General features: G+C 37.1%; 1 protein-coding gene across 1 annotated transcript; it reads right to left on the bottom strand.

Annotated features, from left to right (window-relative positions):
• Window positions 1–6,192: 6,192 nt before the first annotated feature.
• LOC112587094 (olfactory receptor 5H2-like) lies at window positions 6,193–7,131 on the bottom strand. The gene has a single exon (XM_025294175.3). It carries the CDS (start codon window positions 7,129–7,131, stop codon window positions 6,202–6,204), a length of 930 nt encoding a protein of 309 aa, XP_025149960.3. The 3' UTR covers window positions 6,193–6,201.
• Between the last annotated feature and the right edge of the window lie 8,326 nt (window positions 7,132–15,457).

Below are 15,457 nucleotides of genomic sequence, written 5' to 3'. Positions count from 1 at the left end.
GTCAGTTGCTTCATTTGCTATTATCTTCTCCCATTCTGAAGGCTGTCTTTTCACCTTGCTAATAGTTTCCTTTGATGTGCAGAAGCTTTTAAGGTTAATTAGGTCCCATTTGATCCTCTACATAGAAAACCCTAAAGACTCCACCAGAAAATTACTAGAACTAATCAATGACTATAGTAAAGTTGCAGGATATAAAATCAACACACAGAAATCCCTTGCATTCCTATACACTAATAATGAGAAAACAGAAAGAGAAATTAAGGAAACAATTCCATTCACCATTGCAACGGAAAGAATAAAATACTTAGGAATATATCTACCTAAAGAAGCTAAAGACCTATATATAGAAAACTACAAAACACTGGTGAAAGAAATCAAAGAGGACACTAACAGATGGAGAAATATACCATGTTCATGGATTGGAAGAATCAATGTAGTGAAAATGAGTATACTACCCAAAGCAATCTATAGATTCAATGCAATCCCTATCAAGCTACCAACAGCATTCTTCACAGAGCTAGAACAAATAATTTCACAATTTGTATGGAAAAACAAAAAACCTCGAACAGCCAAAGCGATCTTGAGAAAGAAGAATGGAACGGGAGGAATCAACCTACCTGACTTCAGGCTCTACTACAAAGCCACAGTTATCAAGACAGTATGGTACTGGCACAAAGACAGAAATATAGATCAATGGAACAAAATAGAAAGCCCAGAGATAAATCCACGCACATATGGACACCTTATCTTCGACAAAGGAGGCAAGAATATACAATGGATTAAAGACAATCTCCTTAACAAGTGGTGCTGGGAACTCTGGTCAACCACTTGTAAAAGAATGAAACTAGAACACTTTCTAACACCATACACAAAAATAAACTCAAAATGGATTAAAGATCTAAACGTAAGACCAGAAACTATAAAACTCCTAGAGGAGAACATAGGCAAAACACTCTCTGACATACATCACAGCAGGATCCTCTATGACCCACCTCCCAGAATATTGGAAATAAAAGCAAAAATAAACAAATGGGACCTAATTAACCTTAAAAGCTTCTGCACATCAAAGGAAACTATTAGCAAGGTGAAAAGACAGCCTTCAGAATGGGAGAAGATAATAGCAAATGAAGCAACTGACAAACAACTAATCTCGAGAATATACAAGCAACTCCTACAGCTCAACTCCAGAAAAATAAATGACCCAATCAAAAAAGGGGCCAAAGAACTACATAGACATTTCTCCAAAGAAGACATACAGATGGCTAACAAACACATGAAAAGATGCTCAGCATCACTCATTATCAGAGAAATGCAAATCAAAACCACTATGAGGTACCATTTCACGCCAGTCAGAATGGCTGCAATCCAAAAGTCTACAAGTAATAAATGCTGGAGAGGGTGTGGAGAAAAGGGAACCCTCTTACACTGTTGGTGGGAATGCAAACTAGTACAGCCACTATGGAGAACAGTGTGGAGATTCCTTAAAAAACTGGAAATAGAGAGCAGCACTTTCACAACATCATCTTCTAGGATTTGAAATAGCTCAACTGGAATTCTATCACACCCACTAGCTTTGTTCTTAGTGATGCTTCCTAAGGCCCACTTGACTTCACATTCCAGGATGTCTGGCTCTAGGTGAGTGATCACACCATTGTGATTATCTGGGTCATTAAGAATTTTTTTGTATAGTTCTTCCGTGTATTATGCCACCTTTTAAAATATCTTATGCTGCTGTTAGATCCATACTGTTTCTACCCTTTTATGCCCATCTTTGCATGAAATGTTCCTTTGGTATCTCTAATTTTCTTGAAGAGATCTCTAGTTTTTCCCATTCTAGTGTTTTCCTCTTTTTCTTTGCACTGATCACTGAGGAAGGCTTTCTTATCTTTCCTTGCTATTCTTTGGCACTCTGCATTCAGATGGGTATATCTTTCCTTTTCTCTCCTTTGCCTTTCACTTCTCTTCTTTTCTGTTTTTTGTAAGGCCTCCTCAGACAACCATTTTGCCTTTTTGCATTTCTTGTTCTTAGGGATGGTCTTGATCACTGCCTCCTGTACAATGTCATGAACATCCATCCATAGTTCTTCAGGCACTCTGTCTATCAGACCTAATCCCTTGAATCTATTTGCCACTTCCACTGTATAATCATAAGGGATTTGAATTAGGTCACACCTGAATGGTCTAGTGGTTTTCCCTACTTTTTTCAGTTTAAGTCTGAATTTTTCAATAAGGAGCTCATGATCTGAGCCACAGTCAGCTCCTGGTCTTGTTTGTTTCTGACTGTATAGAGCTTCTCCATCTTCGACTACCAACAGTATTATCAATCTGATTTTGGTATTGAGCATCCAGTGATGTCTACGTTCAGAGTCATCGCTTGTGTTGTTGGAAGAGGGTGTTTGCTATGACTAGTGTATTATCTTGACAAAGCTGTTAGCCTCTGCCCTGTTTCAATTTGTATTCCAAGGCCAAATTTATCTGTTACTCCAGGTGTGTCTTGACTTCCTACTTTTGCATTCCAGTCCACCATGATGAAAAGGACATCTTTTTTGTGTGTTAGTTCTAGAAGGTCTGTAGATCATCATAGAACCTTTCTACTTCAGCTTCTTTGGCATTAGTGGTTGGGGCATAGACTTGGATTACTGTAATATTGAATGGTTTGCCTTGGAAACAGAGATCATTCTGTTATTTTTGAGACTACACCCAAGTATTGTATTTTGGACTCTTTTATTGACTATGAGAGTTACTCCATTTCTTCTAAGGAATTTTTGCCTAAAGTAGTAGATACAATGGTCATCTGAATTAAATTCCCCCATTCTGGTCCATTTTAGTTCACTGATTGCTATAATGTTGATGTTCACTCTTCCCATCTCCTGTTTCACTACTTCCAATTTACCTTGATTCTTGGACCTAACATTCCAAGTTCCTATGCAATAGTGTTCTTTACAGCATTGGTCTTTACTTCCATCACCAATCACATCTACACCTGGGTGTTGTTTTCCCTTTAGTTAAGCCTCTTCTTTCTTTCTGGAGTTATTTCTCCACTCTTCTGCAGTAGCATATTGGGCACCTATTGACCTGCGGAGTTCAACATGCTGCTAAAGTGACAGAAATGAAGTTCAAAGATGAGAAATATCTGTAACAGAAGTGAGAATTAGATCACATCTATGAACTAGGGGTTTTGGTGAATTTGTGGAAGGCATAAAGTAAAATATTTGTGATTTCACTAAAGGATAAGCCCTAGCAGAGGAATCTATAGACCAGAAATATAAAAGAGAAGTCTGCATAGGAATTCTGAGCTTCTGAGAGGACCCCAACTCTCTGTTCCGTACTCACCCAATCTAAGGTAAGTCTTGACAAGTAACAGACTTTGTTCGTATGGCCATAGTGTGACATCAGACTGCTGATTCAAAGGAAGGTCAATTAGAGAACCAGACCATGTGATGGCAGAAGATAGTAGCTTTTGTATTATCAATCTAGTTTGGGAATTGTAATAATGAATGAACAAGTAAAATCAAGACAGCTCGCATTAAAGCATCAGTACACTGAGACTGTTATACAACAACAAAATTTTTTTAAATTATAGATATATGCAATAACATAGATTTTCTTAGGAAAAAATAAAAGCAGCTAAATTATGATCCATTTCTATTCTTTTTCCAAGGGCTTTGGAATATCCCTCTTGGGAACAAAAAAAGTGCAGATGACCCAGTCTAGCTTTGTGAAGTGGACCTTCAAATGATAGGATAATTATATTTTTTAATGCTTGTATATTTTAAACAAATGTTTAAACCAAAAAAGTGTTTAAACCAAGCATCCAACTGAATAGCTTCTCCTTGATATATGTTATAGTCTATCCCAGGAGCTAATCTTCATGATAAAAAGAACAGGACTATAGGTAACTTTACGTGTATAATGCTTGCAATTATCATTAAAGAACCTTAAGAATGTGAGTTGTGTGCTGTAGCCATCTAAGCCCCAATGTCTCCTGGGCTCATTGTAAGATTAAAAATGAGTGATATATTCTTGCTGCATTCTATGTATTTGTGCTGTCTTATTCATCTCAATTTTATAAATATTTCAGAGATACTTATTCAAGACCTCATGTGTGTAAGCTGCAGTGTTGCAAAGTTATGCTCATTACTGCAAAAGATAGAGACTAAGACATCTAATTTATATTTTAAAAAAATGGCTTGTGGTCCCCAAATAAGTATTATATTGGGTTGGCTAAAAAGTTTGTTTTGTTTTTTCTCTAAGGTGTTAGTGAAAAACCCAAACAAACTTTTTTGGCCAACCAACAGAAGACCAAATGTGACCTAAGAAATATGAAAGAACTGACTAAACATTGCTATCTTCTTCAGTATAATATGGAAATGCATTATGAATGCTGTAATATATGAGAAAAGCTTTGGATGAAGGACACCATTTGAGTTGCAAATAAAGATGAATGTATTGTCAATAAACAGTGTATATTCTCTGTGGACAGACTTGTATTAGCAAATGCATGTAGCTGTGTAACTTCAGGGTGTCTGGAAAGCTTTTTGAAACTCTTTTTGGGTATAAGACAAGGTCCATTAGGAGAATTGTGGGGTCAGTGACTTCTGAGTTAAACCAAGATATTATTTGAAAGGACCATATAATAGATGGTGAGAAAATCAGGCAGCAATCAGGAGGATAGAAATGGAGGTTGAGGTAGAGATAGAAAGATATGCAATAGTGATACAGTAAGTTAGAAAGATGTAATACAGGGAGGTGTGGATATAGATACAGATGTCTATGAATGTATGTATATGTATTTCATGTAATCTGGACATACACATGAACAAATAAATATATGCATGACTACATCTACAGAGCTAAATACAAATACTGTATTTGTATAGTATCTATCAGCAATGTCAATCCTTTAAAAGTTATTGAAAAGGGATATGATTTAATCATAGTTCTGTCTATGAAGTATAACCTGGCAACTATGTTTAGGACTTTTGAGTACCAACATGATAAAAGGAAAGTTTTGCAAAAGACAGAGGCAGAGAGCTTGTAGGATAAGGTCCTCAGTGCATCAGTAAGTAGGTGTATGGAATTTCAGTGTTGTAAAAGGAAAGGCAGGAGTGGACCCAAAGATAGGTCTCTCATTGTACTTAGAGTATAGAGTGAGATGAAAACTAATGTTAAAGGACTTGAGAACACAAAAATATCCAAAATCTTGCTCATTTTTCTGTCTTTTCCAGCCACCCACTAGGCACTATGACATTATATCAAGTTAACGTTATTTGAACTTTTGTAATATGCACTCAAAATCATGTAAACACTGTATGCCAGAAAGACTTATATATTACTGATTTATTTAAAAGTTTCCCTTTAAAAAATCTAGCAAGATTGACCATTTCCTTCCTATTCTGCCACTTTTCTTCTTTAAGCCCATCCCAATTAAATTCTGCAGTCTCATCTAGCTTTCTAATTAGTGAAGGTTTTCAGATTATCCTACAAAATACAGGGACAACTGGGAAGTGACATCATAGACAGTGAGAGCCAATTCCCTCTTTTTGTTGCTCATGGACAATGACTGGGCTAAGAGCATCCTCTTAACATTTGACTCTCCCTTCACTGTCTTAACTTGCTTCTCATTTTTTTCTTCATTGCTTTTCCCATTTCTTTTTATTTCTCTCTGGTATATGACTGTTGAATACCCATGGTGATTGGGGAATTCACCATGTCCCAAATAAAGTGGACTGAAAGACCTTTTGGTCTGCAGCAGAATTCTTGTGATTTACATCATTTCATTCAAACACATTGCATACAGTGTGGATTTATATGCAGTTGAGTCTCCAGGCTGTGCAGCTATATTACTATCAAAGACAACAGAGTCAAATCCTATTAGAGGAACATTATTATTTCAGTGCCTAATCATTTTATAAATCTACATTATAGAATACACAAGTATGTAAAATATTTTAATCTGTTTCCTGCTTCAGTTATTCTAATGCGACATGAAAATTGTTGAAACTTCCTTATGTTTTTGAACACTATACATGAACATCTTAAGGAGTATGTTAGTACTGACAACTTAAGTCAAAACACTAATTATAACTGTAAAAAACCTTGAACCCTAACCCAATCTGAACCACATATAATCTGCACAATTTTGTGACTATTTCAGTAAAAAAAAAAAAAAAAAAAAAAAAACTGATAATAGTATGAGATCTAAATATTTCTCTTTAATACTTTTGTCAGTGAATCTATAACTTTCTTATTTCTCAGGCTGTAGATGATTGGATTTAACAAGGGAATTATGACAGTGTAAAATAGAGAATCCATCATATCTTGATCATCTGCCTGTGTGGATCCAGGGCGCATATACATGAAGAGAAGAGTCCCATAGTATAAAGAGACAGATAGGAGGTGGGCTCCACAGGTGGAGAAGGCCTTTCTTATGCCTTGTACAGACTTATTTTTCAAAACCGTATGTAGAACAAGTGTATAAGAGATAAGAACAGTCATAATGCTACACACCTGTATTGACCCAGAGGAAATAAATACCATTAGGACATTAATTGAAGGGTCAATACAAGAAATCCTAAACAATGGCATGATGTCACAGTAAAAGTGATGTATTATGTTAGACTTACAGAAGGTTAACCTGAACAAAGCACCTACATGAATCATGGGATGAATAAGCCCTGCCACAAATGATGAGACTAACAGCTGGATGCATAGTTTGTTGGTCATAATCACTGGATACAGTAATGGTTTGCATATGGCCACATAGCGATCATATGCCATTGTTGCAAGCAGAAAGCATTCCGTGGTTCCACCAAATGCAAAGGAAAGAAATTGTAACATGCATTCAGAGAGAGATATCATTTTACTCCTGGCAAAAAAATTGACTAGCATCTTGGGGGTCACTGTGGCTGATATCCAAGAATCCACAAAGGCTAAACTCCCAAGGAAGAAGTACATGGGGATGTGAAGGTGAGGGTCATTGTAGATAAGATAAATTAGTCCAAGGTTTCCCACAGTGGTGATGAGGTATATCACCAAGAACAACAAGAACAGGGGGATTTGCCACTCCAATTGATGCGGAAGTCCGGTGAGAACAAACATTGACAGCAGTGTTGCATTTTTAGGATCCATGCTCCCTGAAATGAAATGCAGTAAATGTAAGATATAAGTAGATGTAAATGACCCCATGGACTGTATCCCCCCAGGCTTTTTCATGGGGATTCTCCAGGTAAGAATACTGGAGTGGGTTGCCATGCCCACATCCAGGGCACCTTCCCAACTCAGGGATCGAACCTAGATCTCCCATATTGCCAGTGGATTCTTTACTCTCTGAGCCCCCAGGGAAACCCAAGTAGATGTAAGCTTTATAAAAAGAGTATTGGGAGAAAGTAATTGAAACAAAGTCATACACTTATCAGAGTGCCTTAAATGTATTTAGTACTAGCATGCCCACTCCAGTATTCTTACTTGGGTAATCCCACAGAGGAGCCTGGTGGGCTACAGTCCATGGGGTCACAAAGTGTTGGACGCGACATAGCAACTAAACAACAACAACAAATAGCAATGGAAACTAATTTTGGAAATTGGTGTAGTGGAAAATGAAATTATTGCATTAAAAATGTGGGAGAATGAAAGGATGTAGAAAAAAGAAAAAGACTGTAAACATTAGCTAGATTTACGGAGATAACTGAATGTGTGAGGGACATTCTGTCTAGGATATGGATGAGATTCCAGGGAAAAGAAATTAGAAATATTACAAAATAATTTGGATGTCATGTAAAGGATCTTGAACTTTGTCAGACAGAAGGCATGCACTGGGTATTTTTAATACAAGAAGCCACATTATATTTTTTAAAATAAATATTTGGTAGTGTTGAAAAAACTCTGTAGGGAAGGGAAACTAGTGTCAGGTATACTAATTAGGGAGCTGATACTCTTATTAAATTGTTCTCAAATCAGAATACACATCAAAATTGGTGAAATATTTGTACTAAATACAGATTATACAGTATTATTGTAAATGTATGTTCAAGAGGGCAAGAATGAAGCTCAACAATCTGCATTTCAAAAATACCCTCCAGTTGATTCAAATTCATGTGAAGCTCTGATCTCTCTGGTGTAATTTACTACTAGCAAACCCATTCCAATATTCTTGTTTGGGAAATCCCACAGAGGAGCCTGGCGGGCTACAGTCCATGGGGTCACCCGTGATGAGGAGGGAAAAAAAGGTAGAAATAAATCAGAATGTAGAGTCACTAAGACTCAGTAACTTAGATGTGAAGGAGGTGGTCAGTGAAGGAGAAAGGAGACAGAGTTGGATAGATGGTCATCACAAATTGCATTTGAGAATTCAGATGTTTGGGCCACTTAGTGGAGAAAGCATCTTCTGAATATCCAGGTGGGATAGCTTACTAGTATGTTTGTTAGCACTTAATATAAACAATGACTTTGGAGTATTTGGATAACTGAAGGCATACTTATGAATGACCTAACCATTAGAAAGTGTGCATAAGGAAAAAAGAGGAGAATATAGAAAAAGAAATCAGCAAATTTTATTAAAGAAGTTTTGAAATAGATACATATCATTTTAGATCGCTGAAAATGATCCTCTTTTCTACTACATGAGTCTTGGTATCAGGCAAAGGCTACCACTTACTCTAGAAGTCAAAGGAGCCAGAAATACTTTTCCATCCCCTTGCAACTAGAGTAAGGGGACTTGATCTAGGCTTGAATAGTCAAACGTACTAACACTGGATTTGTAACATCAAGCATGGCGCAAAGGGACAGGAAAAAATGAATTTGGGTTGCAAAGTCAGCCAAGGCAGCCATATCAAGACCCTAGGAAATGCTTCTTGCATTTGTACCAGCTGCATTGTCAGTGTGAGCTGTGGCTTCTACAATTCAGCAGCTGCGATAGGAGCTCCTACTGAGCAAATGTGGAGATTTGATTTGGGCTGCTGTCTCACTGTATTGTTTTCTTCTGTTCCTGCCCATTTATCAGCAGATTCCTCCAATCTCCCTGGAATTTCTATGTAATAGTCAATTTCCATTCAGCTAACTAGTTTTCTGTTACAAACAAGTGCCCTAGCTTTAGCCAAAGAGAGATAAGGGAGAGACCAAAAACATACACTGAGCAGAGTAATCAGAGAAGCAGAAGGAAGAACTGGAGAGTTGAGTGTTGTAAACATTAAGAGAAAAAAGACACAAGGACATAATGAAGTGCAACACTGATTGGCAAAATGAATGCCCCCTTAGAACAAGAGGTGAACAATCATTGAATCTGGGAAGTGAGAGATTTTTAGTGTCTTTAGTGAGAGGAGTTCCCAATTCATGATAGAGTTGAGGCCAGAGAATAGTGAGAAATGAACGGGAAGCATCGCACATAACATGAGGAGAATGTTTTTGAGTACACCAAGAAAAAAATGGATAACAATTATAATTTTTCTACTTCCTATAGACAAAAGTTTTTTTTTTCTCCTGTAGAGTATTTAAATACGTATTTTCTAAAGTGTTTAGACACATGTTTTCTCGACCTTCCCTGGTGGCTCAGATGGTAAAGAATCTGCCTGAAGTGCAGTAAACCCGGGTTCAATCCCTAGGTTGGGAAGATCCCCTGGAGAAGGGAATGGCAACCCACTCCAGTATTCTTGCCTGGAAAATTCCATGGACAGAGGAGCCTGGCAGTCTACAGTCCATGGGATTGCAAAGAGTCAAACATGACTGAGGGACTAACACTTTCACTTTCTTTCACACTTTCTGAAGAGAGGAAGGCACCAACATGAGAATGAGGGTAGAAGTAGAAAGGAGCAATTGGGTGAGTTATTTAAAAAACAAGTCAAGAAATATAAAAAGCACAACAGAGACACGGATAGAAAACTGTAGGAAGGACAAGACAATGAAGACAGGTAGTATCAGATAAACACCAAGAAGGAAATATGGGGAAAATTTGCAGGTAAATATTTGTCTTAATCCTGGTTTTCATTAAATGTCAACACTGGGAATCCTTCTGTATTCTTTTTTTTCAAAATTCAAAGATTATCTTCCTAGGGAATTTGTGTGTGACACAGAGAATTTAATTTTAAAGTTTACCTTAGAAACTTTGACTGGTTTTAAATATATTAGCATTGCTGGAAAGTTCTTTCCATAATTAATTAAAAATTGATTTATGTGTTTTATTAGAGTGATTAGAGCTGATTTTCTCTAGAAATCCTGCTGTGTTTATTTGAGAGCATTTTCTTCCCCTCCAGTTTTTCTAGTAAAATAAAATTGAGCCAAAGACTGGAGCCTAATTCAAGTAATATAAATAACCAATGCCAGTAGTTCTAGTTGTCAAACATATTTAATTTGGAATAGGCTCCCTTCCTTGCAATTCCAAATTAAAGGATAATTGAAAATGCTCAAATTCAATATGTGTGTGGGTCTTTATTAAGTATAAACTTGGAAGGAGCAATAGGGGAACATTTTATGCATATTTCTTACAATATATATTAAAATACTGAATAAAAGTATTCTCAGAAGTAGGTGAGAGAATAGAGAAATTACTATGTAAGTGACTTACCTTAAAAGTTCAGTCAGCAACTGTGATTAATTAAGATGAATGAAACTTTTAATCAGAATACCCAGAAAAATTTCTTTTAGGAAACATGTGACCTATATTTAAAGCCAGTTTAAATTCTTTAAGATTTTAGTCCACCAAAACTTATGAAGTCTTTATAGTTATGTTACAAAGATAATGAATTATCATTGAGGGACAATTCAGTCGTACAGTTATTTTGCTTATCTAGATTTAGTCACAAAAATATGATATATAGATATTTCATATTGTTAATTTTTTTCACCTGCCTTTTTGGCATCTAGTAAGTCAATCTAAAATTATAGGTTTTACAGTATTCTGCCTGTTTTACCTAAGAATAATATGCCTTACAGAAGTTATTTCTCTTTTACCCATATCTTGTAAGAAATTATGGTGATCCTTTCAAAGAGGTAGGCTTTTTAAGTAGAAAATAATGCAATATCACTGGAATGATAATGACACAGGCCACAATTCCAATTCCTTGTACATTCATTTCCCAAGGTCAGGAAAATTTTGTTTATGTAAATTAGCTTTGAACAGAAGAGTCAACCAATTATATGAAAGTGTTCTTTTTAAACAGAAGAGGAAGGAATGAAGCACTAAAATTTTTTAATACCATGCATCAATTCCCTTTAGGACAAAACTAAGTTGTTCCTCTGGGCATTATAGATTTGAACCTGTAGGGAAAGTCCAGGTTGTTCCACAGGGCATTACAGACTCTAAAATCATAAACATCAAGTCATTGTAGACAATTCTAGTTTTAACAACTGAAACTGTATTTTATGTCGCTACCTTCCACAACAGATGACACTTCTGGCATGTTTATGCAAACTTCAATTCATCCACAAATTTTGATGCTCTGAGTGCTTTGATTAGTGTGGTCTTTTCTGAGCTGATTATACTGACCTGAATTATAGTATAATTCAATGAGGACAAAATTCTAGACTCCCTTTAGGAGCCAACTACAAGAAAGTTGTCCTCCTCATGGAAACTATAGCTCACATTCCAGATCTGCAAAGAACTCCCCACTCTACAGTGAAATTTTTGGAGAAAAATTTTACTAGACAAAGGTCAGGGGAAGGAGCAAAGATACAACAAAACAAAGGATCACAGTGGGAGGTGGCCTAGATCAGTGCTTCTCCAACTTTAATCCCTGTGAACCTCCTGGTGATTTTCTGAAAATGCATATTCTGTTTCAATAGGTCAGGGCTGGGTCCTGAGGGTCTTCATTTCTACCAAGGTGATGCCTCTAGACGTTTAGCATCCTCAGGGTTTTCCATCATTGGCAGGCCTAGCTTATCAGAGAACAAGATCATTAGTGAAGTTGGGGGTGGGAGTGGGGGGGATGGGAAAAAAAGGCAGATGGAGCTGACATGCAAACGAGGGAAGCAAAGAGGAGCCAGAATGGACATGGCAGGCCAGCATGGGTTGAATCACAGCATGGGAGACTAGGCTGGGGACTTTTATCTTTATCTCAAAGGAAAACTATTGAGGGATTTTGAACAGGGTGGTCACATGTTCAGATTTGCCTCTAATTATTAACAGAGTACTTGGCATACAGAATTCATTTACAAAAATAACATTATGTCAAAAGAGCATAATATGAAAATAGTAATATTGTACTTTGATATCTGAAGAGCAGAAAAATGTTTAACCTTGACTTGGGACATGACTGGCAGCTAGGGGAAAAAAGAAGCATATATTTTGGTAGATTCATTAATCGATTATAGTATTTCTTAGAATTGTGCCAGTGAAACCTTAAAAACAGGTGAAAAAATCATAGATAAAGGAGAGGTCACTGTGAGAACTCAGCAGTGTAAGAGGATAAAGTGAGCAGTATAATGTGCATTGGTAACTTCAACCTAAGCCACACCTGACTTAAGCACACTGCTCTCTTCAATTTCCTGTAATTACCTTTAAACTCTTTTTGTTGCCTAATTATTAGTACAAAAGTCTGTATCGCTACTTCCAATAGGAATAGTCTTTTCAATTTATTTTTTTTAGTTATTTTAATAGTTGGGTCATGGTATCTTATTGTGGTCTTCAGTTTCATATCCCCAAGAACAATGGTATGGAGTGTGTTTTTGTGTTCTTATTTGACATATATACATTTAGTTTAGTGACCTGTCTGTTTAAACTTTTTGTCCTTTTTAATGGAGCTATATGTTTTCTTATTATTAGGTTTCTAGAATTTTTTTTGCATCCAGTATACAAGGCTTTATCACATACATGATTTATAAATTTTTCTCTAGGGATTTTTATTTCTTTTCCTTCTACAAGATATCCCACTGGTCCATTATGCCGACTGGACCTAGGGAGCAAGAAATAACAACTGCTTTAGACTTACTGATAGACATTTGCCTACTAGAAGATGAGAAATAAATTCAAAAAATTTCAGGGTCCACTTAATTTAGTGAAATTCTTGAGATTCAGCTGTGTGGGCCATGTGGAATTATAATGTCATAAGGTATAGATACATTGTTGCATCTAGCACATCCTGCAACCAAAAAAAAAGCCTACCTTAGTAGGCTACTATGGATTTTAGAAGGAACATTATCCTTATTGAGTACAGTAAGACAACCACTTTATCAAGGGACCAGAAAAACTGCTTAATTTGGGCATGGCTCAGAACAGGCGAAAGATTTGCAAAAGACCTAGCCTTCTCTCCAAGCTGTGGTGCCACTTGGACCATACGATCCAGCAGAAACAGGAGCCTGAAGTGGTAGTGGAAGATAGGGATGCTCTTTGGAGCCTTTGGCAGGTCAAGATAAGTGCTAAACCTTAGGTTTGGAACAAAGCCTTCAGATCTGTTGCAGATAATAACTCTCCATGGGAGGAAGCATAACTTCATGGCAAATAGATGGGGGAAAAAATGGAAACTGTAACAGCCCATTTTCTTGGGCTCCAAAATCACTGCAGATGGTGATTGCAGCCATGAAATTAGAAGATGCTTGCTCCTTAGAAGAAAAACTACGATGAGCCTAGACAGTGACATTACATTGCCGACAAAGGTCTGTATAGTAAATTTCAGTTCAGTTCCGTCACTCAGTTGTGTCTGACACTTTGTGACCCCTTGGACTGCAGAAGACAGGCTTCCCTGTCCATCACCAACTCCCAGAGCTTGCTCAAACTCATGTCCATCAAGTCAGTGGTGCCATCCAACCGTCTCATACTCTGTCGTCCCTTTCTCCTCCTGCCTTCAATCTTTCCCAGAATCAGAGTCCTTTCCAATGAGTCAGTTCTTCACATCAGGTGGCCAAAGTATTGGAGTTTCAGCTTCATCATCGGTCCTTCCAATGAATATTTAGGAATGATTTCCTTTAGACTGACTGGTTGGATCTCTTTGAAGTACAAGGGACTCTCAAGAGTCTTCTCCAACACCACAATTCAAAGGCATCAATTCTTTGGTGCTCAACTTTCTTTATGGTCCAACTCTCACATCCATATATGACTACTGGAAAAATCATAGCTATGATTAGGCAGACCTTTGTTGGCAAAGTATTCTCTGTTTTTTAATATGCTGTCTAGGTTTGTCATAGCTTTTCTTCCAAGGAGCAAGTGTCTTTTAGTTTCATGGCTGCAGTCACCATCTACAGTGATTTTGAAGCCCCCCCAAAATATAAAGTTTCTCACTGTTTCCATTGTTTCCCCATCTATTTGCCATGAAGTGATGGGACTGGATGCCATGATCTTAGCTTTTTGAATGTTGAATTTTAAGCCAATATTTTCACTCTGCTCATTCACTTTCATCAAGAGCCTCTTTAGTTCTTCTTCACTTTCTGCCATAACAGTGGTGTCATCTGCATATCTGAGGTTATTGATATTTCTCCTAGCAATCTTGATTCCAGCTTGTGTTTCATCCAGCCCAGTGTTTCTCATGATGTACTCTGTGTATAAGTTGAATAAGCATGGTGACAATATATAGCCTTGATGTACTTTTTCCAAATTTGGAACCAGTCCATTGTTTCATGTCTAGTTCTAACTGTTGCTTCTTGACCTGCATATAGATTTCTCAGGAGGCAGGTAAGATGATGTGGTATCCCCATCACTTTAAGAATTTTCCACAGTTTATTGTGATCCACACAAAGGTTTTGGCATAGTCAATAATGCAGAAGTAGATGTTTTTCTGGAACTCTCCTGCTTTTTCAAGGATCCAGCGGATGTTGGCAATTTGATCTCTGGTTCCTCTGCCTTTTCTAAATCCAGCTTGAACAAATGGAAGTCATTGTTCATATGCTATTGAAACCTTGCTTGGAGAATGTGAGTGTTCCTTTGCTAAGGTGAGAGATGAGTGCAACTGTGCAGTACTTTGAGCATTCTTTGGCATTGCCTTTTTTGGGATTGGAATGAAAACTGATCTTTTCCAGTCCTGTGGCCTCTGCTGAGTTTTCCAAATTTGCTGGCATATTGAGTACAGCTATTTAACAGCATCATCTTTTAGGATTTGAAATAGCTAAACTGGAATTCCATCACCTTCACTATTTTCATTTGTGGTGATGCTTCCTAAGGCCCACTTGACTTCGCATTTCAGGATGTCTAGCTCTAGGTGAGTGATCACACCATCATGGTTATCTGGGTCATGAAGATCTTTTCTGTATAGTTCTTCTGTATATTCTTGCCACCTCTTCTTCATATCTTCTGCTTCTTAAGTCCATACTGTTTTTGTCCTTTATTGTGCCCATCTTTGCATGAAATGTTCCTTTGATATCTCTAATTTTCATGAAGAGAACTCTAGTCTTTCCCATTCTTTTTTTTTTTCCTATTTCTTTGAATTGATCACTGAAAAAGGCTTTCTTATCTCTCCTTGATGTTCTTTGGAACTCTGCAACCAAATGGGTATATCTTTCCTTTTCTCTTTGCCTTTTGCTTCTCTTCTTTTCTCAG

Source organism: Bubalus bubalis, chromosome 1 (genome assembly GCF_019923935.1).
Source record: "Bubalus bubalis isolate 160015118507 breed Murrah chromosome 1, NDDB_SH_1, whole genome shotgun sequence".
Classification (NCBI taxonomy): Eukaryota; Metazoa; Chordata; class Mammalia; order Artiodactyla; family Bovidae; genus Bubalus; species Bubalus bubalis.
This window is presented reverse-complemented; position numbering and strand designations above follow the sequence as displayed.